Raw genomic sequence first — 24,976 nt, 5'->3', positions numbered from 1 at the left:
GGGCGGGGCTTCTGCCGCAGCTTCGCAGCGCGCACGGGCGGAGCCGGCCGCACGGGCCTCCCTGCTATATCTGCGCCTGCGCCGCGCTGCTGCGGGGCCAGTCGGGACGGAGGAGACAAGATGGCGTTGCGAGCGATGCGGGGAATCGTGAACGGGGCCGCGCCCGAGCTGCCCGTGCCCACCGGTGGGCCGATGGCCGGAGCTCGGGAGCAGGCGCTGGCGGTGAGCCGGAACTACCTCTCCCAGCCTCGTCTCAGTGAGTACGGGAACGTGAGCGTGTCCACCTAGCCCTTGGCTTGTGTTCACCTGTTCAGCCAGCGGGGAGGGAATGGGATTCATTTCCCCCATCGCGCAGTTCACAAGCACCTCTCCAGCTTTGCGTGAGCTTTTCGGTCACTTGGGTGGACTGAGGGTGAGAGCACCGACAGGAACCTTCCCATGGGCTAAGTGGGCTCCTGACGATTGCTCTACCCGCTCCGAGTTCCCTGGCTTAGAGTATTGTCAGGCACTTGTCTGTCTCTGAGGGCCACTTGTCACTCGTATCTTCATCTGTTCCTGGCCTCATTTAAATGTCTCCGGGTCGAAGGAACGCCCACTCCGTCCCCTTTGCCCCGAGGATCTCTGGGCAGGTGGACCGAGCAGAAGGTGTAGTGTCATCGCTGACGTGGGCAGGCCCGCGACTAGAGGGAGATGTGGCTAATTCTGTAGGGACCGCTTCACCGGAGGACACCTTAGATACCGGAGAACCTTAGAGCTGAAAAATACCTTAGTCGTGCAGTCCCACCTCTCATTTTACAAGCGAGACGCCTAAGGTTATGGAAAGGAGAGGCCATGCCAGGCTTCAGACATCTAATTATTGGAAAAAGGGGAACCAGAAATCGAGTTTATTAACCCTTGCTTGGCCTTGTCTTGTTTCTTCGTTTTCTGATCAGCTAACCAAACTCAGTTGAATGGAAGGTCGCTTTCCACTGTTATATGCATAGGCTTAAGTGTAGTGGTTATAAAAGATTCAATTAGCCATGGTTAAGTAGACAAGTCAGTCAGTCATTCCCAAATGACTGAAGATTTCGGTTGTATAAAATCAAACCTCTTCACAGCTTCCTTAAAGTCAGGCAGAGAGCTTTGAAAGAAGACTTTTTTTTTTTAAGTATCTGTTGTTTTCCAGATAATAAGATCATGTTTGCACTGGTTAATTGCCAGCTTGACTCTGTGGGTGGCTCATTGGTTAAAAGGCATCTCAGCTGAAGGATTTTAGCTAGGCGCCCTCCAGCCTGACTAATCCTGTCCTGAGCTGTCTGTCAGTGGGTCATGTGATAACACTGCAGTGTGGGGAAGGGAAAAAAAGCACATTGGAGAGCAGATTGCTGAGGTGTGCCTTTTAAGCATTTTTTAGAATAATTGTTAGACTTAGAGAATGCCTGTTAGAGGTTCATGTGAGCAGAAAGAAACGTTGAGAAAACTAACAGATTTATACCGGAGAATTACAGATTATCGTGAATTGCATTTGGTATGTATGCTTTGCTCTGAGCAGAGCACATAGACGCTGGTGTGGCTTCTAGGAAACAAGGTTACACGGTTATAATAGTCTGTTTGCATATAATAAGTCATTCAGAGTCGATTCAGAGTGTAGACTACTCCATGGCTAAGGTCATAAGCCCTTCAGAGAGATGAGTAGTGTTACTCCACCGTATACATGTACTTGGCCAACGTTTGAAGAGTTTGTCACTGAAAGTTGCCTAATTGGCCTCTTTGCATTCCCAAGTTCACAGAGTCTAACTTAGGAAGTGCTCTGTAAATTCTATGACTTGGAATTCAATTTGTCCTAGTACTTCAGTGTGTATATTTTTAATATGGATAGGGCTTGTGGGGAGTTGGAATACTGTACTTAAGCAAGCAACTAACTGCATTTAAATATCACCTTTTGCCACATTATTAGTCAAATTTAAATATTAACAACTCAGTTTTTATTATTAAAGTTTGATGGCACTACCTGAATGGTAAATAATTAATTGATACACATTCTTTGAGTGGAGTAATTCTGGCAGTTGCCCTGTGAAAATTAGATCCCGTTTTAAAACAACTTCAGGATTATTAAAAATTATAGATATTATATATACAAAATATAAAATTATTCAGGCTGTTAAGAAGAAATGGAAAGTAAAATATTCAGGCTTGAATTAGTAACTAATCTTGAGCACATCATTTGACTTTCTGACATCACAAAGTAAAAAAACTTTGCCCTTTTAAACTTTAAGAAGGATCAACGATATCTACAAAGCTATTAGAGCAAAATACCATGAGCTTGGTTGAGTCCACTTTTCTTGACCCATGTGTCAGCTAACCTTAAGTTTCTTAGGTCACCAAGCAGAACTCCAGAAAGACAAGTAAGGGACTCTGCTTTTCTTCTAGAACATCTCAGGTTAGTTCTCTGATCTTGCACAATAGAAGGGATGGCTTTCTTAGCTTTTGTTTTGCTATGAAGGTGGCGCCTGAAGAGCTATGGCTTATTGTGCAATGGTTTTTGCTTTAAGTATGTCACAATCCTTAAGGGTGTTAGTAGTGTTGAACAACCTCTTTCCCTGCAGGAGGAAGAGCCAGTCATCTGATAGATCATGTGCGCGCCTGCTTGCACGCTCACACTCGCGCTCTCTCTCTCTCTCTCTCTCTCTCTCTCTCTGTGTGTGTGTGTGTGTGTGTGTGTGTGTGTGTGTGTGTGTGTGTTCGTATGTATGTTTGAGACAGGGTTTCTCTGTGTAGCTCTGCTGTCTTGGAACTCACTCTGTAGACCATGCTGGCCTCAATCTGCCTGCCTCTCTCTGCCTCCCAAGCGCTGGGGCCAAAGGTGTGCACCACCACTGCCTAGTGCTTTTTAAAATCTTTGTAGTTCCTGGGGTTGTGTTTTTTATTGATTGATTATTGAGCAAGTTGTCTTTTGTTTTGTTTTGTGTATTTGAGAAAGGCTATGTAGCCCTGGCTGGCCTGAAGTTCACAGAGATCTGCCTGCCTCTGCCTCCAGAGTGCTGGGTTTAAAGTCATTCACTGCTGTGCCCAGCTTGTTTATTTACTTTGTATCCCTGGCAGGACTGGAACTTGCTATGCAGTACAGTGGCTATAAATCATGCTTTCTAAGTGCTACTGCATAAATGTTTTGTGTAATGTAAGCACGTGTCTGCCGTTGCCATAAGGGTAATAATTTGTCAGTGGCTTTGTGGTGTGACGGATGTTTGTGAGTGCCATATTCTGAACTGCTATCTCTTCCAACTACCTGTGGTTCTCTTAAGGAAGGCTAGACAGTGGTGAGTGATGAAAGGGGGTGCCTGATGTTTTCCCTGCCAGGTTTTCCTTTTGAATACTTTCATCTGAGTAGAAAGGACTGACATTCCAACTGTCTTTTTGCATCACTTTCTAATACAAATGCTAGGAACTGTTTGATCTTGGTATTTTACCAGTTAGAAGTGTTTCAGGACCATAGAGTAGCAACTATGTAATTAAAGGAAAGCAGTACAAAACTTTAGGGAGACAAACCAAAGGTCCTCCATCAGTAACATTTCTCAGGGCTTTGGTATCTAAAAGTTAGTAGTAAAATGAACCCTGCCTTACAGTATTTTGTAAAGATAAAATCAAATAATCTGAAAATGCTCAGTAAAAATGTGCCTCACTCCTAAAAAGTTAGGTAGTATTTTCACTTGGTTCAGGTTATGAGCTCCATTAGCTTAGTCTCTATGTGTGTTTAAATTAAACTGATGAGTCTGGTCTGTACCACACTAGGTCCCCTATGTTCTTCAAATTGCCAGTGAGGGAAAACTGTGTCCTCACTGCCAGATAGTCTCTGCTTAATTTATCAGTAAGTGCAGGGGGTTCAATAGTCACCCAGACTGAGTTCAGGGCCACTGTTTTCTAGCAGCTGTAAGTGCTTGCAGCAGTGACAGAATGAGGCACCAGGGAAACTGTCTGCCCCACAGCACTATAAACATCCTGCACTTTTCTTAGCTGAAAATGTAGGTAGTGTTGCTATGTAATTCATTTTTTGAGACAGCAGATCACAGTGTGGTTTAGTAGTCCAAGTGCTAAGATTACAGGAATGTGCTGCCATGCTAGCTAGCCTCAGTGTGCAGTTCCTAGAAATAAAGGGTGCTGATCTACAAAAGCAACCACACATGTTGCTAGTCCAGTTTAAGGAGGTCACCCAAGTGACTGGAGACAGGCTTCAGATGCAGGTGCATGGATTATCTTAAAAATAATTTTATCTTCTAAAACCAGGAATGATGGAGAGGCTGCTGTTCATTAGTAAATTTGTAGTGTTTGCTTATTGACCTTTCAAAGGCTAAATATTAATTGTTGCAAATTTAGAATTTTTTTTAAATTTGAATTTTTTTGGGGGGTGGCTATTTACTGTTCTGGGGTTTGACCTTAAGACTCCTAAGCCTTGTCCTCTGTAGTGGATGTTAACTCCACTGTTTCCAGGAAAAGCTGTGACTAATGCTTCTTTTTCTTGGTCATGGGTTTTTCTTGTGACTGGCAAAACTTCATAGTGTATAATGAGTTTGAATTTTAACCATGAGACTCTGAGCCATAGTTGTCAATACTAGAAATTCAAAGAAAATACGCTTTAAAAGTAGAGAGAGAGTTGAGAGAGAGTTTTCTTACCAATTTAAGTGATCCTTTCCCCTGTGCTTTAAGGCTTAGGGAAGGATTTGGGAAAGTCTCAGTTTCTTTCTTTTTCTTTCTTTCTTTTTTTTTTTAAAGAGTCAGTTTCAAGATGTAGTTAACTTTCCATTTTCACATAGAAGTTCTAGAAAGTCTTTGAGAAACAGTATTTGGAGTTTTTAAAATGAAAACAAGGAAAAACTTCTTAAAGTGTTGGAATTACATGTTTTTAAAAAACAGTATTAGATTGTCTTAAAGCGGTGAGACTGCTTTCCTAAAATCAGCCAAAATGCAGCAAATCTTAACACTCTTATCTGCGCTATTAAAAGAGGGACTCTCCACTGGGGAGCCCCCATTGAACTGTGACACATTCAAGTGAATATTTGCAGTCTGTGTTTAAATGTCTCAGGTGGAGTGGGGCGAGCAGAGTCTGTACCAAGATACTTGCTTCCTGGCCTTGGGAGGAAGGGATTGGAGCCCCTGGAGTGGACAGACTGATTAGTAAATAGTTTCTTCATTCTTAGGAAGATGGCATCTGTGCCTGAAATCTTTGTTTAAGCTAATTAGAAGACCTCACTCAGGTCAGACAAATGAAACATTCCTGATTAGTTAATATTTTCATATAAATTAGTTCAGGCTTTATGGTGTATTTTCTTAAGAAATGCATTTCTTTTTTAGCTGTTCTGATTATGAAATATAGCAAATTTTGAAGTTGTCTGCTAAAGTTGCTGTTTTCCTAAGTATTTTCTGTCTAATCATGATTCTTGCCAGCAAAGGTGGATAGCTCCTTTCTAAAATGAATGAGAGGCTGGAGCGACACCTCAGAAACTGTGAGCACGCACTGCTCTTGCAGAGGACATGGGTTCGACTTCCAACGCTCACACTGAGCATTTCACAGCTACCTCTAACTCTAGTTCCAGCAGAACCACTCCTCTCTGGCTTTAGCAGGCACCTTCAAGCCCATGGTATACATAAAATTTAGACAGCCTTACCTAAGTACATATAAATCAAATGTAAGTAAACATTTAAATACATATGTTAGGATGAGGGAAAGTAGACTAGGTGTTTCCTCCTAGGGCATACTTTGCAATGAAAAATACTGGTCTCTTTAACCTGCTAATAATATTTAATTCTTTTGTTCTTTTTTGAGATAAGGCCTTGTTCTGTAGCCAAGACTGTCTTAGCCTTCCTGGTTTATAGGCCAGGGGTACTGCGCCCTGCTGATTTTTTAATTTTTTTTTATTGTATATATGTTGAAGCTTATTTATGTTCATTCCTTTATTGTGTGTATGCTCGATAGTGTGTAGCTGTGTTCACATGTATACAAGTCATGGGACAGCTTGTGGGATTCCACTCTCTCTGCCATGTGAGTCCTGGAGCTTGAACTCAGGTCGTCAGTCTTGGTAGCATGGGCCTTTATTTGCCTAGCCATCTCAACAGTCTCTCTGTTTCCCTCTCACCCCTTGCTTGCATGTCTGCCTGTCTGTCTGTCTATGGATTTTTGGGTTTTTTGTTGTTGTTTTGTTTTTGTCTTTTTAAGAATGTTTCTGTTGTGCCAGAGAGAGAGCTCAGTGGTAAAGAGCTCTGACTGCTCTTCCACAGTATTGCCAGTCCCACACGGCAACTGTCACTGACCGACCTTAACTCCAGTTGCAAGAGATCCAACACTGTTCTGGTCGTCATGCACTGCATATACATGCAGGCAAAACATCCATACACATAAAAATAAAGGTTAAAAGAAAAAAATCGTGCCTGCAATTCCCAGCACTTGAGAAGCTGCAACAAAATGTTTGCTGCAAGTTCAAGACCAGCCTGGGCTAGAGAGTGAGACCATGTCTCAAACACAAGTAAAGAATATTTATCCGACTGGGTGAGGTGGTACACACCTTTCATCCTAACACTTGGGAGATGGAAAGACAGCTCTGTGAGTTCAAGGCCAGCCAGAGCTACATAGTGAGACCCTGTTTAAAGAGCAGCAAGAATACTCACGCAACTTGACCCTCCTAGTCCATTGCCTGCCTTCCCCTTCACGGTGTCTTTCCACATAGTCTCAAGTATTCATATTCTATTTCATAGGCTTTACCTTCCCACATAGTCTTAAGTATTCATATTCTATTTCATAGGCTTTACCTTCCCGCCACATTTTTCTCAGCCTTCCTCTGTAAGTTTTGTCACTACTTTGTCGAGGATTCCTTTCCTCTTCCTTGCGCCAGGAAGCCTCTGCATGACTGCCATCACAGTCACATTCTCCCTGCCCCATGAAAATGGAACTTTTAAAGGGAAGCAGCCTTGGTGCTTACTGTGTATCCTGGGTGTTGTGAGAACAGTGGCTTAGAGTAAGATTCGAATGTCTTTGAAGATGGGAATTGAAGTTACATAGGAGCAGCCATATTTTAAAATTCATTAAAAATCCTTGTAGCTTTTTGAATATCCAAGTTTTAATGGAGAGATGAAAGGAAGGGTTATTTTGTTAAAATCAGAGAGCCATGTTAGCTCATGCTGTTTTACTAAACAAGACTCTTTTCTTTCCAGCCTACAAGACTGTCTCTGGAGTGAATGGTCCACTAGTGATCTTAGATCATGTAAAGGTAACCGCACATCCATTACGATCTGATCATTCTACTTCAGATTTCTCCAGTACTCCTTAAGTTTGTCTTCTGAAGTTTTAACCATTCTTTAGTATGACTGTAAGTATTAGTTATAGGAAAGAAAGACCTAAAGTCAGAAAACTGGATTCCAGTACAGGATTTAATGTGGATTCCTTTATATGGCCTCAAGTACCTTGTCTTCAAAGTTGGGGGAAGATCTTACTTAATAGGTTTGTAGGAGGAAACAGCAATAATAGGTGTGTTTTATAACCTAAAGGATATTATACAGAGATGTGGCATCTTATGTCCTTTTGAAAGTAATATTTTTCCTGTCTATTAAAATGTTCAACTCTTGAGTAACTAAATGTACTTTATCTTTGAGAGTCTGACATGGACATGCAAGTAATGAATATACAAGAAAAGATTGTCTCAACAGTGGCTTAAAACCCTGTATGGAATAGTTTGTCCACAATTAGTTGTAAGGATCGTTAGTTAACTTGTTGTTCTTCTGTCTGTGTTTATTATGAGCTTATTGTTAATTTTAGAAAAGGAGATCTAGAGTCCAGTTTCTAAGTGACTACTTTGGACTAAGCTTCCTACCTGGTTTTTATAATTGAAATATCAGAAAAAAGAAATATAAATGGTACAAACAAAAATATTTCAATAAGACAAAAGGAAAAACATCAAAGCAGTTTAAATAGTGTGGGTTCTAGAGTTCTACTGGTGCAGGGCTGAGGGAAACATAATTATTAGTTTGTGGACAGACGCTATTGATGCTATTGTATGTTGTTTTTAACACATATATGTTTTTTGGAAGCAGAAAATAAACTGAGAAACATTTTTAAGGCAAAGTGCAGGTTCCCTTTGTCACTGCAGTGATGTTCTTATTTATGACAAAGTAATCTTGAGGGTAAAGCTAGCATGCTTCCCTCTGGTCCAGCGAGGCACTGGGTGTCCTCTGTCACTCTCTGCCTAGTTCATTGATGCAGGCTGTTTTCAAAATTGAATACTTGTGTTTCTGGACTGAAAGCTCTCAAGCCTTACCTGTCCTCCTGGCCCCACTCCCCCTTACCACAAAGACAGCAGCCAGTCAGCATAATTAGGAGTCCCTTGCATATCAAATATTTACATTATGATGCATAACAGTAGCAAAATTGGTTATAAGGTAGCAACAAGATAATTTTTATGGTTGAGGGTCTGTACAACATGGGAACTATATTAAAGGTCACAGCCTTAGGAAGGTTGAGAAGCACTGCCTTAGTAACAGTGTATTTTAAACTAGTGAAAGCCACTCTCTATGCTCTGTCTTCTGCTCTCAGGACTCCTAACACCAGCTGGACAGGTTCTCTCTCCAAAACAATCGAGTTCAGCTTTTAGTAGACCTGAAACTTACTTTATTTCTTACACAGTCTACTGACTTTGTCACATGCATACACTGTACCTGCTTCATGAATGTACTGTGGGTATCTAGGGAGACACAGCTATTCCCTGACTTGGTTATAAATCAGAAAGTCTCCGTTGATTTTCCATCATTTGCTAGAATAGCTCATCCAAAGCAGAAACACCGTTAATTTACCATTACTGGCTTGTTTTTAAAGGTATACTAACAAGTATAAATGAATAACTGGATGAGTAAATACACACAGACAGACACACACACACACACACACACATTTATATATATATGAATGAATACAGGATTTAGGCTTCAGTCTGAGGAGCAGAGTGTGGTATCTGTCTGCTTGTGGCTACGTTGTTTCTAGACAATAAAACTTCCAGCTCTTTAGTCAAGCTGTTTGTGGGGAATTGATTATGTAACTGTTGATCACATATTGACCAATATTGCCAGTATTGACTAAGTCAACCTCTAGTGTCTCCCCTCCTCAGAGATCAGAGGATGGGATGTTTGAAACATCTAGCCCTCTAGTCGGGTGCTTGGTTCCCCTGAGTAGTGGCTGTCTTCCATGGTCTGTAGAGGTTTCCCGAAGGTCACCACGTTAAGGTACAGGTGTGGTTGAAGGGACTTGCTATGAATGATAAAAGACTTCCTTTCCTCTTGATTGTTCCTGATACCTATGAAATTACAGGGGTTTTAGGAGCTCTGACCAAGAACTGAGCTAAAGCTAAGATAATTAGTAAGATGAGAATACTTGAGGTTGCTGTCCATCCTAACTTTGACGTCAGCAGGCGGTGGGCAGAGTGAGAGTGTAAAAAGTTGGGAAGAGAGCACCTGCCATTGTTGCTCGGTGTGGCTACACAGAAGCTTAAGTGGCCAATACTATTAAAGACAGTCATGTAGAGCAGGGTCTCAAGGCACAGAGAGTCAGCCTCTCTGTCTGACCATTGCAGTCTCTGCCAGGTATACCTTGTGTAGAGAAAACCATGAGCTTACTGAAAGGACATGGAAGTTCCATTTGTTTTCAGTGATTCCACTTAACTTTGGTTGAGTACATTCAAATTTGTTTATTACTTCAGTATAGTCAGAGACGGGGATTCAGTAAATGGATAAAGCGAGCCATGTAACAAGGTTATGGGACCCAAACAACTATGCACATGGGTGATCTTTGCTTGTCTTGTCTTTCTTTCATGAGACATAGTCTCATACGTGCTTTGGGTTTTGTTTTGTTTTTGTTTGTTTGTTTGTTTTTTGGGGTTTTTGTTTTTGTTTTTGTTTTTTTTTGAGACAGGGTTTCTCTGTGCATCCCTGGCTGTCCTGGAACTCACTCTGTAGATCAGATCAGCCTTCTCCTGCCTCCAAAATGCTGGGATTAAAGGCATGCACTACCACAAGACATGGTCTTACTATGTAGCCACTTCTGGCCTGGAATTTGCAATCTTCCTGTCTTAGCCCTCTGAGTACTGGAATTATATCTGACACACATGAAACTTTGGCATGGTGAATTGGGCATTGTGAGGCCACAGGAAATATTTTATGCTAGTTGAATGTTAGAACATTCATTTCCCAAATAAGAAATAGAAAAATAAAACAGGGAATTAAATCCACATTAAGTGAAACATCAGCCTATTAGAAGCCAACACTGATTTTCCAGGTTGAAGCTTTTCCTAAATAACGATTAAATCATAAGGAGCGACAGTACTTTCATTCTGGTAAAACCTTTCATATCTTTGCGGGATAGAAAATACTATAGCAAAATTAAACGATAAAAATTTTTTATAAGAACACTAATGTCTACATTCTATAAAACTAAAATTGAGGAAGAAAGGAAAAGATTGGCAAAAATAGAGGAGGGTGTTTTGTTGGTTCGTGGTTGGTTGGTTTGCTGCTGGGTTTTTTGTTGTTTGTTGTTTTGGTTGGTTTTTGTTTTTGTTTTTGGTTTTTTTTTTTTTTTTTTGCACTAATAGTGGAAATGTGAGTTTATTTAGTACCTTTGCAGGTGAAAATTTGCCCATAGCTTGCCACACATGTAGACATACATTCACTGTTAGGCTGAAGCTTGCTAACTTTCTGAAGAGTTGCATGCAGACCTGAGGGTTTGTCCAATCACTATTGTAAAAGTAAAATCTCGGATAGCTCTGTGTTTCATCAGGTGAGCAGTGAATTAAATATGATATAGTTGTTAGATGATTTTTTTTCTTTTTTAATTTTTTGAGACATGGTCTCACTGTATACCTCGGTTGGACTATATGTAGACCAGGCCTTCCTCTGACTCCAAGTGTGTGCTACCATGCCCAGCTTAGTTATTAGACTTTAAGAGTATCAGTTATATAAACATTAATTTTTAAATCCTCATTTATTAGCATTTTAACATCTCCAAAATCTAAAGGTCTTAATAGTCCTAATGTACAATAATTTGATTGAAGAGATTTTCCCCTTCAAATCACAGAGAATGATACATCTTTCAGTAAACCTTGTTGGTAATTAGGATTAATAACCTGACAATATATTATGCTCAAAATGTCAATACAGTAAAGCAAGTTGTCCAATAATACATCAATCAAATATTTTCTCAGCTAAGTACATAAAAGAATGTCTTAGCTCAGTAGCTTATAATCCCAGCCTTGAGGTAGAGAGAGAGCGAGTGTGTGTGTGTGTGTGTGTGTGTGTGTGTGTATGTGTGTGTGTGTGTGAGTGTATGTGTGTGTGAGTGTGTGAGTGTATGTGTATGTGTGAGTGTATGTGAGTGTGAGTGTGTGTGTATGTGTGTGTGAGAGTGTATGTGTGAGTGTGTGTGTATGTGTGTGTGAGAGTGTATGTGTGTGAGTGTGTGTGAGTGTGTGTGAGTGTGAGTGAGTGTGTGTGAGTGTATGTGTTTGTGTGAGTGTATGTGTGTGTGAGTGTATGTGTGTGAGTGTGTGTGTGTGAGTGTATGTGTATATGTGTGAGTGTGTGAGTGTGTGTGAGTGTGTGTGTGACTGTGTGTGAGTGTGTGTGTGTGAGTGTCTGAGTGTATGTGTATGTGTGAGTGTATGTGTGTGTGAGTGTGAGTGTGTGTGTATGTGTGTGTGAGAGTGTGAGTGAGTGTGTGTGAGTGTGTGTGAGTGTGTGTGAGTGTGTGTGAGAGTGTGTATGAGTGTGAGTGAGTGTGTGTGTGTGAGTGTATGTGTGTGTGAGTGTATGTGTGTGTGAGTGTATGTGTATGTGTGTGAGTGAGTGTGTGAGTATGTGTGTGTGAGTGAGTGTGTGTGTGAGTGTGTGAGTGTGTGTGTGTGTGTGTGTGTGTACACACTAGATACTAGATATAGATAGTGAGTCTGAGGCCAGCTTGGGTGACATTACATTCTGTCTCAAAAAAAGCCAGATGGGGATGTGAGGTAGGAGGGAATCTTAGAGATATACATTCTACAGTCTTTTTTTTTTTTTTTTTAAGATTTAATTTATTTATATGAGTCCATTGTAAATGTCTTCAGACACATCAGAATAGGGCATCAGATCCCATTACGGATGGTTGTGAGCCACCATGTGGTTGCTGGAATTTGAACTCAGGACCTCTGGAAGAGCAGTCAGTGCTCTTAACCCCCGAGTCATCTCTCCAGCCCTACTACATTCTACATTCTTGCATAGGAGGATATATGTCTGTTTAGATTAGATTGAGGGCGACCTTGCACATTATCTTAGTCTGATAATATTACATAGTAACATTTTATCTTTCACCTCTTATGTGAAGCCTGGGTGATTATAGGTAAGCATAGCCCAGTGAATAATTAATCTTTGAGTGGTAGAAACATTGTTGTTGGTAACTTTATACCTTTCTACAGTCTCAAATCTGTACACATCTCTGAGGAAAATTATTAAGTGTAATTGCTGTGCTTTTGTAGGATAATACCCTCTCTCTGTACATTGCACAAGTTTACCACTTTGTATACCAGTAAATGTAAGTTCTAGGGATCCAGATTCCACTCCCCATGTATTTGTTGAAGGTGGAGAAAGTGCATAGACAAGAAGGCCATGGTGGAGATGCATTGAGCAGCGTCGGTAGCTTTCAGGATGGGGATTACTAATCCTTCACTGTTTTCCTGCTTAGTTTCCCAGATATGCTGAGATTGTCCACTTGACATTACCAGATGGCACAAAAAGAAGTGGGCAAGTTCTAGAAGTTAGTGGCTCCAAAGCTGTGGTTCAGGTAAGCATCACTCAGAACCACTGAGGCATTTCCTAACCCAACACATAGTTCCACAACAGAATGGTGATGAGAAGCCACATTGACTGGTGATTAGATGCTGTCAAAATGATATCTAACTCAGTTCTTTTGGGTTTCTTCCTTAAAATTTTTATGATTTAATGTTATTTTATTACAGAGAAGGAGGGGTTTCTCAACATGTACCCAAAAAATATTCTAGAGCGGGGGGCAGGTAAAATTTGTAAAAGTAGCCAGATTTTTTTTTTTTTATATTTATAAGATGACCAGAAGTCCTTCAGTTTTCTTTCTTTTTTATTGTTCTTTCTTTCAACCATCATTTTTACACATAAAAGACATCACATCCTTAGTTCCTTGTGGTATTTGACCCTACATGCAGGACCCTTGGTCTAGTAAGTGTCCCTGACCTAACTTCTAGTCTTCTGATTGGTTCTCTTTCTTTGTAGGTATTTGAAGGAACATCCGGCATAGATGCCAAGAAAACATCCTGTGAGTTTACTGGAGATATTCTCCGCACACCAGTGTCTGAGGATATGCTTGGTGAGTGAATATCAGTCTTCATCCTGCACACAGATCTGTGTGCTTTAAACATATTTATTTACAATCTAGAAGCATAAACATGCATGTAAATATTCTGTCTCCTTGCTGTTCGTAGGTCGAGTATTCAATGGATCAGGAAAACCCATTGACCGAGGTCCTGTGGTGTTGGCCGAAGACTTCCTTGACATCATGGGTAGGGACTGTGGATGGGTTTCAGTGTTGGCAAAAGTAACTGTCCACTGGCAGCCTTGCCAGATAGTTATGGTAGCATTTAAAGTAGATATTATTTCTCCTTCTATCCATGACCAATGTGCAGACATACTAACGTTTTTCCCTTTCTGGAATACATCAGGTCAGCCAATCAACCCTCAGTGTCGCATCTACCCAGAAGAGATGATTCAGACGGGCATTTCTGCCATCGACGGCATGAACAGTATTGCGAGGGGACAGAAAATCCCCATCTTTTCTGCTGCCGGGTTACCACACAACGAGGTGAGGGCCGATGAGCTTGCTGTGCCCCGTCACGGGGTGTAGTCAGTATTTTTAGTCACGTAATTGGGCTACTAATTAAAGTATGTAAGAGTGAAGAATGAATTATTTTGTGGTCAAGAGACGATTCTTAGTTTTCATCCTTAACAGATTGCAGCTCAGATCTGTCGCCAGGCTGGTTTGGTAAAGAAATCCAAAGACGTGGTAGACTACAGTGAAGAAAACTTTGCCATTGTGTTTGCTGCTATGGGAGTGAGTATGGTATTGTGTTTGGGAATAACGTAAAATTAACTGTTATCAAAAAGAGGTGGTAAACTATACATAATCAACCTTATTCTCGCATGGACATGTTGCATCTTGGCATTTTAGCAAAACAGGAGTCAGACTTAGCATGTAACTGAAGCTTAACAGTGCTTCGTGTGCCCAAGTACTTTACTCTGACTTACATTTAAAAAGAAAAAGAAAAAAAATGGATGCTTGAAAATATATATTTTAAGGCTGTACTAAAGGCAGGTTTATTGGGAAGCTGCTCTCTGGCGTAATCACTGGCCCAAAGGTTAAGGCCAGGGGAGTCACCACAGTGGAGGAGGGAGAAAAAGAGAAATGTTTGTACACGTGCAGAGAAAGGAGAGGAGGAGGAGAGAGGAGGAGAGGTTGGACTTTTAAAAGATAGAACAATTTAGATTCATAGCTTGGCCTCTGTCAGAAACAGATGTTGAGAATTTTCTTGTGCCCTGCACTGATGAAGTCACTGATACTTAGGTAAACATGGAAACAGCCCGGTTCTTCAAATCTGACTTTGAAGAAAATGGCTCAATGGACAATGTCTGCCTTTTCTTGAATCTGGCTAATGACCCAACGTAAGTAAAGCTTGCTTCTCATCTTTAAAGTGGCGATTGTGTTCCTCTCCTCTGTGTACTAAGAATGTCAAAAGGAAGCTGCTGCTGTTTCCAGAATTGTTTCCGTTATGGCTTTTGAGTGACCTGGAGCTTGTGTTCCCTTTCAGTATCGAGAGGATCATCACTCCTCGCCTGGCTCTGACCACCGCTGAGTTTCTGGCTTACCAGTGTGAGAAGCATGTCCTGGTCATCCTGACAGATATGAGTTCTTACGCTGAAGCACTTCGAGAGGTAACTTTTCCTTCTTCCCTTTATTTCTTTTCCTCAAACAAAATGTGTCAAGTGTAGGGTTACCTTGCTCTTTCCTAAGTTTCTGGTTTTCTTTAACCATATCTTTGAGCTTGTTACTGATTGGTTTGTAGATTATCTTCATCAAAACAGAAAGAACAGCTTTTTAGTTTCTGTCACCTTGGAAACAGTAGAGGCTGAGATTAAAATTAATAGCCAGCTTATCGCACTGCCACTGCCCTTAGCTAGGGCTTAAGAAGTAAGAAAACACCACAAGCTGGTGGTAGTGTTACGTTTCCAGGAACTCGACCCACTGTGTGTTAACTCTTTTCAAATTCCTAATTTAAAAAAAAGATGTGTTTGATTGTGTATGTCTGAGTGTGTGTGTGCTCACGGAGACCAGAGGATGGCATCGAATGCCCTGGAAGTGATGGTTGTGCAGATCCAGTGTGGGTGCTTGAAACTGAACCCAGGACCTCAGCAAATGCTCTTAACCTGCTGTGCCATCTCTCTAGCCTCTCCGGTCTCTGTTTCTAATTAAAAATACCAGGCACTTGTCTTAAAATACCCTCAGTCTTCTGTGTTTTAAGACAAGTTCCTGATAATCTTAATAAGTTAACACTTGAGTACATGAAAAGACTGAGGAAACCTGCTCTCTAATGACCTGCATTTTAAAGTCCCCAAGATCATTACCACATTGTCACAGTGTTTACATTGACTCTGAAAAACTAGAGTCTTCCCTTCATTGAAGCAGATCCACACCATTGTTAAGGAAAACTAAAATGAGCTAAGAAAGAGGTATTTTTAAAGACCAACAACTTACAAACCTGGGTTTACTTCATGTGAGGTTCAACAGCATCAACATTCTTACAGTCACCAAGACAGCTCTACTGTGCACCGATGGCCACAGGTCTGTGTCTCACACTTTGAATAGCATTGCACGAATCCACACTGTAATACTCTGAGGTTCTTGTGAGGTAGGATCATGCAGTACCTGTTCTCATATGCATGTTTATATTTTAATTAAGGAAGGCACTAATTATATTTTGTGTGGTGGCGTAGACTCCTGGCTCTCTGATCAGGCGTATGTAGCCCAGTCTGATCTTGAAAACGTATTGTGGAGCTGAGATTGACCTAAAACTTCCATCTGCCTGCCTCTCCAAAGTGTTGGGATTCTCGATCTGGGCCGCTGGGTTCTACCTTTTTAATCTTGGGAAACTTACTTGAGGCTCAGTTCTGGCTGCAAGTTTGAGATAAACTTTCCTGCCTGGCTGGTGTGAAGATCTGAATGACTAGTGTATGCGTGTATCAAGGGATTGGTTCTTGGTGTGTGCTCCTCCTCTTGACCTCAGTGGGACAGTTTTACATAAAAGTGATTGGTTTGCATCATGATGTAGTTAATGAATTGATAATCTAAGCTTTGGAATTAACGCTACTTGGCTGGGTCTCAGTGTGGTCCAGGCTGTCTTTGAACTTACAGAGACCTCCTGCCTTACTGGTTTATACCACCACACCCAATTAAATTCCTTTCACAGAATTTATTTATCCACATAGTATTTATTATTGTCGCTCATTTTATTTAAGATTTCTGTCTATTCGGAGTTGAGAAAAGTACATAGTCCTTAGCAAACCTAAAATAGAGGAAACGACCTATGGATAGAATCTGAGAGTGGCATCAACCCTTCCAGCTCCAACTGAATTTCAGACTCCTTTTAATTTTCAGCAGTCTTGCTTTACAAACATAAGTTTTAATACTTTGTTGGGCACATTTGAGCAGACCTAGCCAGACTGTTGCTTACTCTGATGTGTCATGGCACTCTCCTTCTCTGATTTGTTATCAGGTTTCAGCTGCCAGGGAAGAGGTTCCTGGTCGGCGAGGCTTCCCCGGCTACATGTATACGGATTTAGCCACCATCTATGAACGCGCTGGGCGAGTGGAAGGTAGAAATGGCTCTATTACCCAAATCCCTATTCTCACCATGCCCAATGATGGTAAGTTTGCATCTTCGATTGTGCTAGACCTAATCGTATTCAGGGCTTTTGTACTTGTGAGAGTGTGTGTAAGTGTTAGTAATTTATTTATTCATGTGCATGGGGGAAGTGCTTTCACATATCAGAGAACAGCTTGGCCAGCATGAGCTCTCCCCTACTATGTAGGTCCTAGGGAGCCCAGGCAATCCATCAGGCTTGGTGCCGAGGGCCTTTCCAGCTCCTTAGCCCTGGATAGGGCAGAAGTCAACCCTCTGTCTTTTTGAGTTACAATTCTTTTGAGAGCCTGACCTCTTGAGGTTTACCTTAACTAGATACTTATACCCAAATACCATTTTCAGTTAAAGATTATTTCTAATTGTCCTTACCACTTTTTGTAAGAAAAACAATTTTCTTTGTAATTTGAATTTTAAATTTTTATTTATGAGTATTAATTGAATGTCTGCAGTTTTCAGAGCACTGTCTTAGTTATGAAGAATTTGTTTCTACTTAATGTGGGTTTTCTTGCGAGCCAGTCACAGTTAGAGTAAATAGTTAAACGTGTAGCGACGAGCATAGATGTGAAGACCACAGACTTCTGAGACTCCAGCTCGAGCAAGGAGCAGCCTGCTTTCCCTGGGCCTGTGTGCTTACACAGTGCAGCAGTGCTGTGTGTGCCCAGGGTGGGCCCCTGCAGAACTCCCCAACACCAGGCCCTTTGGTTTGTGTTTCGTTTTTAAAAGCTGTACTAGCATGTTAGGAGTGCTTTGTAAATGGTCTCTGGTTTGAGCCTCACCATGGTGCTGAGGCACAGGGAAGCAGAATGGTTTGTTAGGTTCGGAAGTCATAGCTCCGAAGCTCACCGTCTGGATTCACAACCCACAGTAGCAGTTCTGAGCATTGCTTGTGACGTAGACATGACATGTTTCAGAAGAGCAGACAGAAGGCGCTGTCTTCATCCTCGAGTCAGAAGCACACAGTGTGGCATGGTCTTTGGGGGCTGCCTGTGCAGCACTGTGGTGCCTGTGCACCCTATGTTTACATAAAGCTTAGTGCTTAAAATAGGACCTTACGTTATGCTAAGAAAGCCAGTCTATTTCATAGTGCACAGCAAATGTTGGAACTAATGTAACTGAACAAATGAAATGGCACATTGCCCTGTATTCAAATTCAAGTTGATTAAAATGAAATTTCAAATTAAGTCCTTCCGTTTCGTTAGCTACACTCAGGTGCTCCGTAGCCATGTTTAGCAAATGCTTGTCTGTCCTGCCTCCATGTCTATTGCTATGACAGAACACCCTGGCAAAAAAGCGCCTTAGAGAAGAAGGGGTGTCTGAGTTTATAATTCCAGATACAATCTATTGTCAGAAAGGCAAGGCGGGAGCTTTAAACAGCTAGTCACTTTGCATCCATGGTTAAGAGCAGAGAAATCTGGATGCTCAGGATCTTCACAGCTTACATATGGGTGAGAACACCCTGCCTACAGAATGGCTACATCCATGGTAGAGTATCTAGGTAGTAACTAATTTAATTAAGATAATTCCTGGGCTGGAGAGATGGCTCAGCAGTTCAGAGCACTGGCTGCTCTTCCAGAGGTCCTGAGTTCAATTCCCAGCAACCACATTGGTGGCTCACAGTCATCTATAAGGAGATATGATGCCCTCTTCTGGCCTGTGGATATGCAATAGAGCACTCATACATTAAATAAATAAAGTTTAAAAGGAAAAAAGATAATTCCCTACAGATATGCTCACAGACCAAACCAAAAAAGACACTTTTCCCAGGTTGTATTCAGCTGACAAAGTTAACCGTCACACTACTGTATTAGACAGCACCAGTACATGATCACAGAAAATTATTCTCTGTAGCTCTTAGCAGACAGGTAGAGATGTACTTTAATGCCCTATGTCTTCCTCTGACAGATATCACTCATCCTATCCCTGACTTGACTGGGTATATTACTGAGGGCCAGATCTATGTGGACAGACAGCTGCACAACAGACAGGTACTGCCTCTTGAACAGCTGGGGGCTTGAAGCTGCTCTCACTCTCTACTGACTTATTTGCTCTTTGGGGCTATTTTGCTTAGGAAGTATCTGAGTTGTTTTAATATGACTGTAAAATTGTCATTTCTATAAACTAAAGTCAGTAAGCAATGTCAGAATTAAAAATTACCATTTTTATTTATTTGCCTTTGAATGGGATCATTTATCTCAAGGAACTTTTTTCCTTTTTTGCAGAGAACTCTATGCTAAAAGTGCTACTATATGGCATGAAATGAGAAAAACAGGATTTTTGTTGGTTTTGCATCAGATTTCTAAAGTCATCTTTTAGGGGAAATTATTATGAACTTTTTATTCTGCTTGTAAGATTTTTGAGTCCATGCAGAAGGTTTTTTAAGTGGATACTTTGGTAGTCCAGGCAGTTGAAACTGAAGATTTCCAAAACAACGTTGTGCTCTCTCTATTTCACTCTCTTGGATCTAATTCTCAAAAGAAATACTGTATCCCAGGTATTTCTCACTACTGTTGTTCCCTAGAATATAAGACTCTAGACCTCATCTAGGAAAATGGTGCTTGTAAATTTATGATATGATATGAGGCATACTAGTGACTTTAAAATGTCTCTGTACAGTAAAGCTTGACATTTACATAGTTAATTTTCTTCCTGTTCTACCCCAGATTTACCCTCCTATTAATGTGCTGCCCTCACTCTCTCGGTTAATGAAGTCAGCTATTGGAGAAGGAATGACCAGGAAGGATCATGCTGATGTGTCTAACCAGTTGGTATGTGTGCTCTTCTAAGGACGATGTCTGAAAGACTGCTTTCTCCTTATGTTCTGCTGCCTTCCCCATAACTCTTCTTTCTGTCACTTTTTTTCTTCCCATACAAGTAGAATTTCAGTGTTGGTTTGGTTAGAATAATAACTCTGTAGAACAAAGCAGCTTCTTTTTTTTTTTTTTTTTTAAAGAAAAATGATGCTAATCAAGAATAAAATACCAAGCTTGGGACTGCAGAGATGACTCAGTGGTTAAAAGCATTTTGTGTTCTTGCAAGAGGACTCACACGATGGCTTACAACCATTTGTAACTCCAGGTCTAAAGGAACTGACCTTCTTCTGACCTTGGAGGTTACCAGACATGTATGTGGTATACTTAAATACATGCATACAAAACACTCATGTGTATAAAGTAAAGTCTTTGAAAAATAAAACCAGTCAACCTACTAGGCTTGGATAGAACACACCTGAACCCCAGTATTCCAAGGCTAAGGCAGAAGAATTTTCTGGGATATTCCATCCCTATGTATTCATCTATTTACTTATTGTTGTTGGAGTTATACTGGCATGAATATCTGTGCACTGTATGATCCCAAGACCAGAGAAGGTTTGGGATCCCCTGGGCCTAGAGTTACTGAGGCTGGTTAGCTGCCATGTGAATATTGGAGTCCAGTATGGTTCCCGGGTCCTTTAGAAGAACAGCCAGTGTTCTTAACTACTGAGCTGTCTTTCCAGCCCTTAGTTTAATAATAATAATAATAACAATAATAATAATAATATAAATGATAAATGATAAAATTTTAAGGATGAAAATAAAAACAAAAAGCAATGTGTTCTTTTAAACACTAGTTTCAGATGTCTGCACGGATGCCGTCACATATTTGTTGTGTAACATATTAAGCAGCAAACAGAGCACTGAAGCGTTCAGCTGTATATATTCTGTGAGGTCCTCAGTGCCATCAAACTTAAAAGGAAAATACCTGACTGTGCAGTAGAAATGCAAACCTGTGAAATCACAGGCTTTTAAAGAAACCTGCAGAGATCTCTCTTTGGCTCTGTATCTTGCTTTCTGTCTATAATCACGTCGTTGGCAGTGTGAGGCAGTATATTTTTGCAGTGTTGCACATGTCTGGCGTTGCATGCCTGAAGGCCTCTTTGCAGGAGACTGTAATAAAGAGTTGAATGTCCTGGGCTGTTGACATGTCCCTCTCTCCCTTCAGTACGCATGCTATGCTATCGGTAAGGATGTGCAAGCCATGAAAGCTGTGGTGGGAGAAGAAGCCCTGACCTCAGATGACCTCCTTTACTTGGAATTTCTGCAGAAGTTTGAGAAAAACTTCATTACTCAGGGTAAGATGATTCCTTTCAAACAAAGCATCTCAGAATTGTTAAGCTTCTTGCAAATCCGCCATTGTCTTAACCTCTGACTCCCTTGTGCCTTCTGCACATCTGCAGGGAAGCTCTAATTATATTTCAGAAAGCCCAACACATTTTTTGCTGTTTTTTCTTTCTTCCTACCCATTGACTGTCACTGTGCTGTAGGCTCTAACTTGCTGAATACAATCATTACCTGTCTCTCCGCTCCCACACCTCTACCTGCCATAAGCCTGCCTTTTTGTGAGGTATTATCTATCCCTAAGGTCCCAGTGACCAGAATGAGACTTTTCCCCAGCTGACCACCCTCCTTGCCTGTGCACTCTGGTCCGTGTGTTTCTCAGTTGGGTGGCTTGGGTTTTGTTTTGTTTTGAGAATCTAGTGTGTATGCACAATGAAATAAGATAATACACATCTACCATCTCAATTCCAGTTCTCCTCTAACTGCTCATGTATACTATATCCCCAACCTGTCCCACTTTCTTTTTTTTGGTAATAACTCACTAGTCCGGTTGCCTGGGCAGCATTCTTAACCTTCCTTCGTGTCAGGTAATTACTCACAGTGTTCTTGCTCTATTACTTTTGTATTCCCACTACAATATTTTGTCCAGGAGTTCTCAAACTTTGATTTGCTTTTGAATCAACCAGTCGGCAGAAGAATAATTCTGGCTCAGTAGACAGGTGTGGCTGGAGACTGGGGCTCCTGGGTGGTTGTGAAGGTGAGGTGTGTAAGCAGGTCTGAGGTCTGAGACCCTCATTCAAAGCCTTGTTCTATGCTTGGCCACTGGACGCAGCTTTCCACCACTCTCTCAGCTCGGGGATAACTATTCGTAATTTTATTAGTTGTTTCTCTTATAAAACCCTCTAGTGAGTTTCCCTGCATGGCATGTGGGTATCTGCTGTTTTGCTCATCCTAGCTGTTCTTCCTCCTGAGTCTTAGAAATCCTCCGTTCTCGACTTCAGTGCTGCTTTGGAACAGCCCTCAAGTGGTGCACGTAGAGTTCCTGCGCTCTTTTGCTTGCATTGCATCTACCTGCATTCAGTTGATATTGAGGTCGTCTCAGATACGCAGTAGCTTAGTTGTTTAATGGTCCTGGGTCTAACCAACACGTGCTAGGCACGTGTTTAACCAATGAGCTGTACACCATTGAACTTGTTGGGATTTAGTTTTGTTTTGTTTTGTTTTTTTAATGCAAAACGTAAAATATATAGTTAGGTTGTCTAAAGAAAGGAGCCCAGAACCCCAGCCACTCTTAATCTTGTGCTTAAAGACTTTTCTTTTTAAGGAGTTTATTTAATTCTGCTGTATTAAATATAATTATTTGATTGGCCTGTAATTTCTGCAGTTGAGTTTGAAGCTAGCCTGGACCACTCAATGAGACCCTGTCTCAAAAATTAAGTTTTTGAAAACCACTGACCTGTAATATTAGTCTGCCTGTGGCATTTAAGGCTTTCTCAGAGTCTCTGTGGACTCTTGCAAGCCCAGCTTTTTCTCCTGTGCCCTATGTCCTACAATCCACTTTTTGCTGATGTTTGAACACAATGCTAGTTTGCATAGTTTAAGGACCGTCTCTGTCTCTGTCTCTGTCTCTGTCCAGTTCAACCCCTTACACCAACACACACACTGCCCGTGGACCTCCTCTCACCTCTGATCTCTGTGCTACTTCGTGCCCTCCTTTCTAGTCTCGAGTCCTAACCCATGTTTCCTTTCCTATACTTTGTGCCTACCCCGCTTGCTTGTCCACAGACAGAATGCTGAGTTTCACAGGGGAATTGGAAGTGCGCTGTCATTAATTCAGTATTAATATTTTAGGTCCCTATGAAAATCGAACTGTCTATGAGACTTTGGACATTGGCTGGCAGTTGCTTCGAATCTTCCCCAAAGAAATGCTGAAGAGGATCCCTCAGAGTACCCTGAGCGAATTTTACCCTCGAGACTCTGCAAAGCACTAGCTGCTGCTGCTTGTGCGGCTCGACCCTCTTGTGAAGTGCTGGTTCTGTTTGCTGATTCCTTTTGCACTCCTCCATCCCACCTGTGTGTGGGAGTTCACCTGTTACCCTGTAATTAAAGACAAAGGCTAGGTAACTGTTGTGCCAGTGTTCAGCGTTTAAACTGCTAACCGATTGAGAGATCCCCGCTCAGAACCTCACCTTCTGTGCTGTCTTTAAAGTGGCGGAGGTGAGGCTTGCTTACCGGTGTATCTATTTGTACATAGTGGAGAGCTAGTTGCGAATAATGTCTTGTTTGGGTCTCCCAAACCCTACCTCTCAACTCCCTTAAGAGTATCACTGTTTTGAAGTTAAAATGCTTCAGTCTCAAATTTAGGGGCAAGGTGGAGACTGGAAGAATTCTCCTTTCAGAAGAACCATGAGGCTCGTGGCTGAGCCTCCCTCTGGAGTACTAGTGTACCTGTGGGTCTGTCCTCTGCTCTGTGCAGATGGGTTTTACTGTCTGCTTGAGTTTTCTTAGGAAAAGAGTTCTGTTCTGCCAGTGCTGCGAGTTGGGATTCCTGTGTGGCCATCTTTCTCTTTGAGGCCTAAAGAGTCAGGCACCACTGTGCAGCGGCATTCTCCTGCAGGGGTGGCGTGCCTTGTGCTGATGACCCCCACTGGGCTGCAGTCATAGGAGAACTGAGACTTGGAAAATGCTGGGGCACAGTTAAGAAAACCTACATCCCACCCTCATCTTGTGTTTATGGTGGCTTAGGTCTCTGCATTGCCCTCCAGATCCTGAGGTGGGGCATGGAGATGACTTGCCTTAGGTTTGTGGATGCTTTAAACTCTGCTCAGTCCTCAAGCTTTCTGACTCAGCTCTCCCTTTTCTGGGTGATCTTGTGGCACGTGTAGCAATGTTTCTTTCATTCCTGCCCCTTCCTGGCTTGAGCTCTTAGCTGTATTCTGTGTGCCTCTGCCGTGTCTGCTGTTTGGGTCTCTGTGCTGTGTGTTCTCAGGTGCAGCCATAACTTCCCCACTCCGAGCATTCCACCTTCCAGTTGTTTTTCTCTGAGGGGATGGGGGGGCGGTCAGCATGATTATATTTTAATGTAGAAAATGTGACATCTCGTTATAAATGAAAATAAATGTTAAATTAAATGGAAATTACCTGAAATGACTCCGTGTTTTCTCTGGAGACGAACAGCAGGATGTGAGTATGCTTCATATTCCTGAGGGCTTGAAGAAGCCATCTGTGTGTCCAGCAGTCCTCAGGCTGTACTTATTAAACCTTTATCAAGACCAGTAGAGGGGCTGGAGAGATGGCTCAGCGGTCAAAAGCACTTGTCTGTTCCTCCTAAACTATTTCCTGCGTTCTACTCCCAGCAACACACAGTGACTCTTCATCCATCTGTAATGGACTTGATTCCCTCTTCTGGTGCATGGGAAAACAGTGCATATGCAAGCATGCAGATGTATATAAATATCTATATATAAGTATATATAAAATTTATATATATATATCTTTATATATAAATTTATATGTATCTTTATATATATATATTTATATATAAATCTTTTTAAAAAAATAGATTGACCCTCCTGCAGCATGTAGGGCTGCTTGGTTAAGCAGCATTCCTGCTAGTTTGTTAGTTTTTTAGTGAAAACATTTTGTAAGGGACTCTTCAAACAGCTGGGCGACGCTCTGTAGATTGTTTACCTGAGTGAAAGGCCATCTGCAGATGAATGTCCGCAGTACCTCAATGTGCTGCTTTCCTGTGAGGGTGAGCAGGGTGAAGTGTCCTCAGGGTCTGCTCTTAGTATCTTAGGCTGGATGGAAGGCAGTGAGCTCCAGTCAGCGTCCAGTAAGATGACACCAAGAACAGTAGAGGGGCTGTGTCTGACAGGTCATGCCTAAAGTCCAGGCAGACGGAGA

General features: G+C 41.6%; 1 protein-coding gene across 1 annotated transcript; it reads left to right on the top strand.

Moving 5' to 3' along the window:
- The first annotated feature begins 107 nt into the window (after nucleotides 1–107).
- Nucleotides 108–24,207, top strand: Atp6v1b2 (ATPase H+ transporting V1 subunit B2). Its single transcript, NM_057213.2, is given in 14 exon segments — nucleotides 108–256; nucleotides 7,180–7,235; nucleotides 12,719–12,817; nucleotides 13,279–13,372; nucleotides 13,488–13,565; nucleotides 13,725–13,864; nucleotides 14,012–14,113; nucleotides 14,624–14,721; nucleotides 14,868–14,991; nucleotides 16,830–16,980; nucleotides 18,879–18,961; nucleotides 19,637–19,741; nucleotides 20,955–21,084; nucleotides 22,922–24,207. Coding segments are annotated over 14 exon segments (1,536 nt in total). The 5' UTR covers nucleotides 108–120; the 3' UTR covers nucleotides 23,062–24,207.
- Nucleotides 24,208–24,976: the final 769 nt, after the last annotated feature.

Source organism: Rattus norvegicus, chromosome 16 (assembly GCF_021556685.1).
Source record: "Rattus norvegicus strain SHRSP/BbbUtx chromosome 16, alternate assembly SHRSP_T2T, whole genome shotgun sequence".
NCBI lineage: Eukaryota > Metazoa > Chordata > Mammalia > Rodentia > Muridae > Rattus > Rattus norvegicus.
This window is presented reverse-complemented; position numbering and strand designations above follow the sequence as displayed.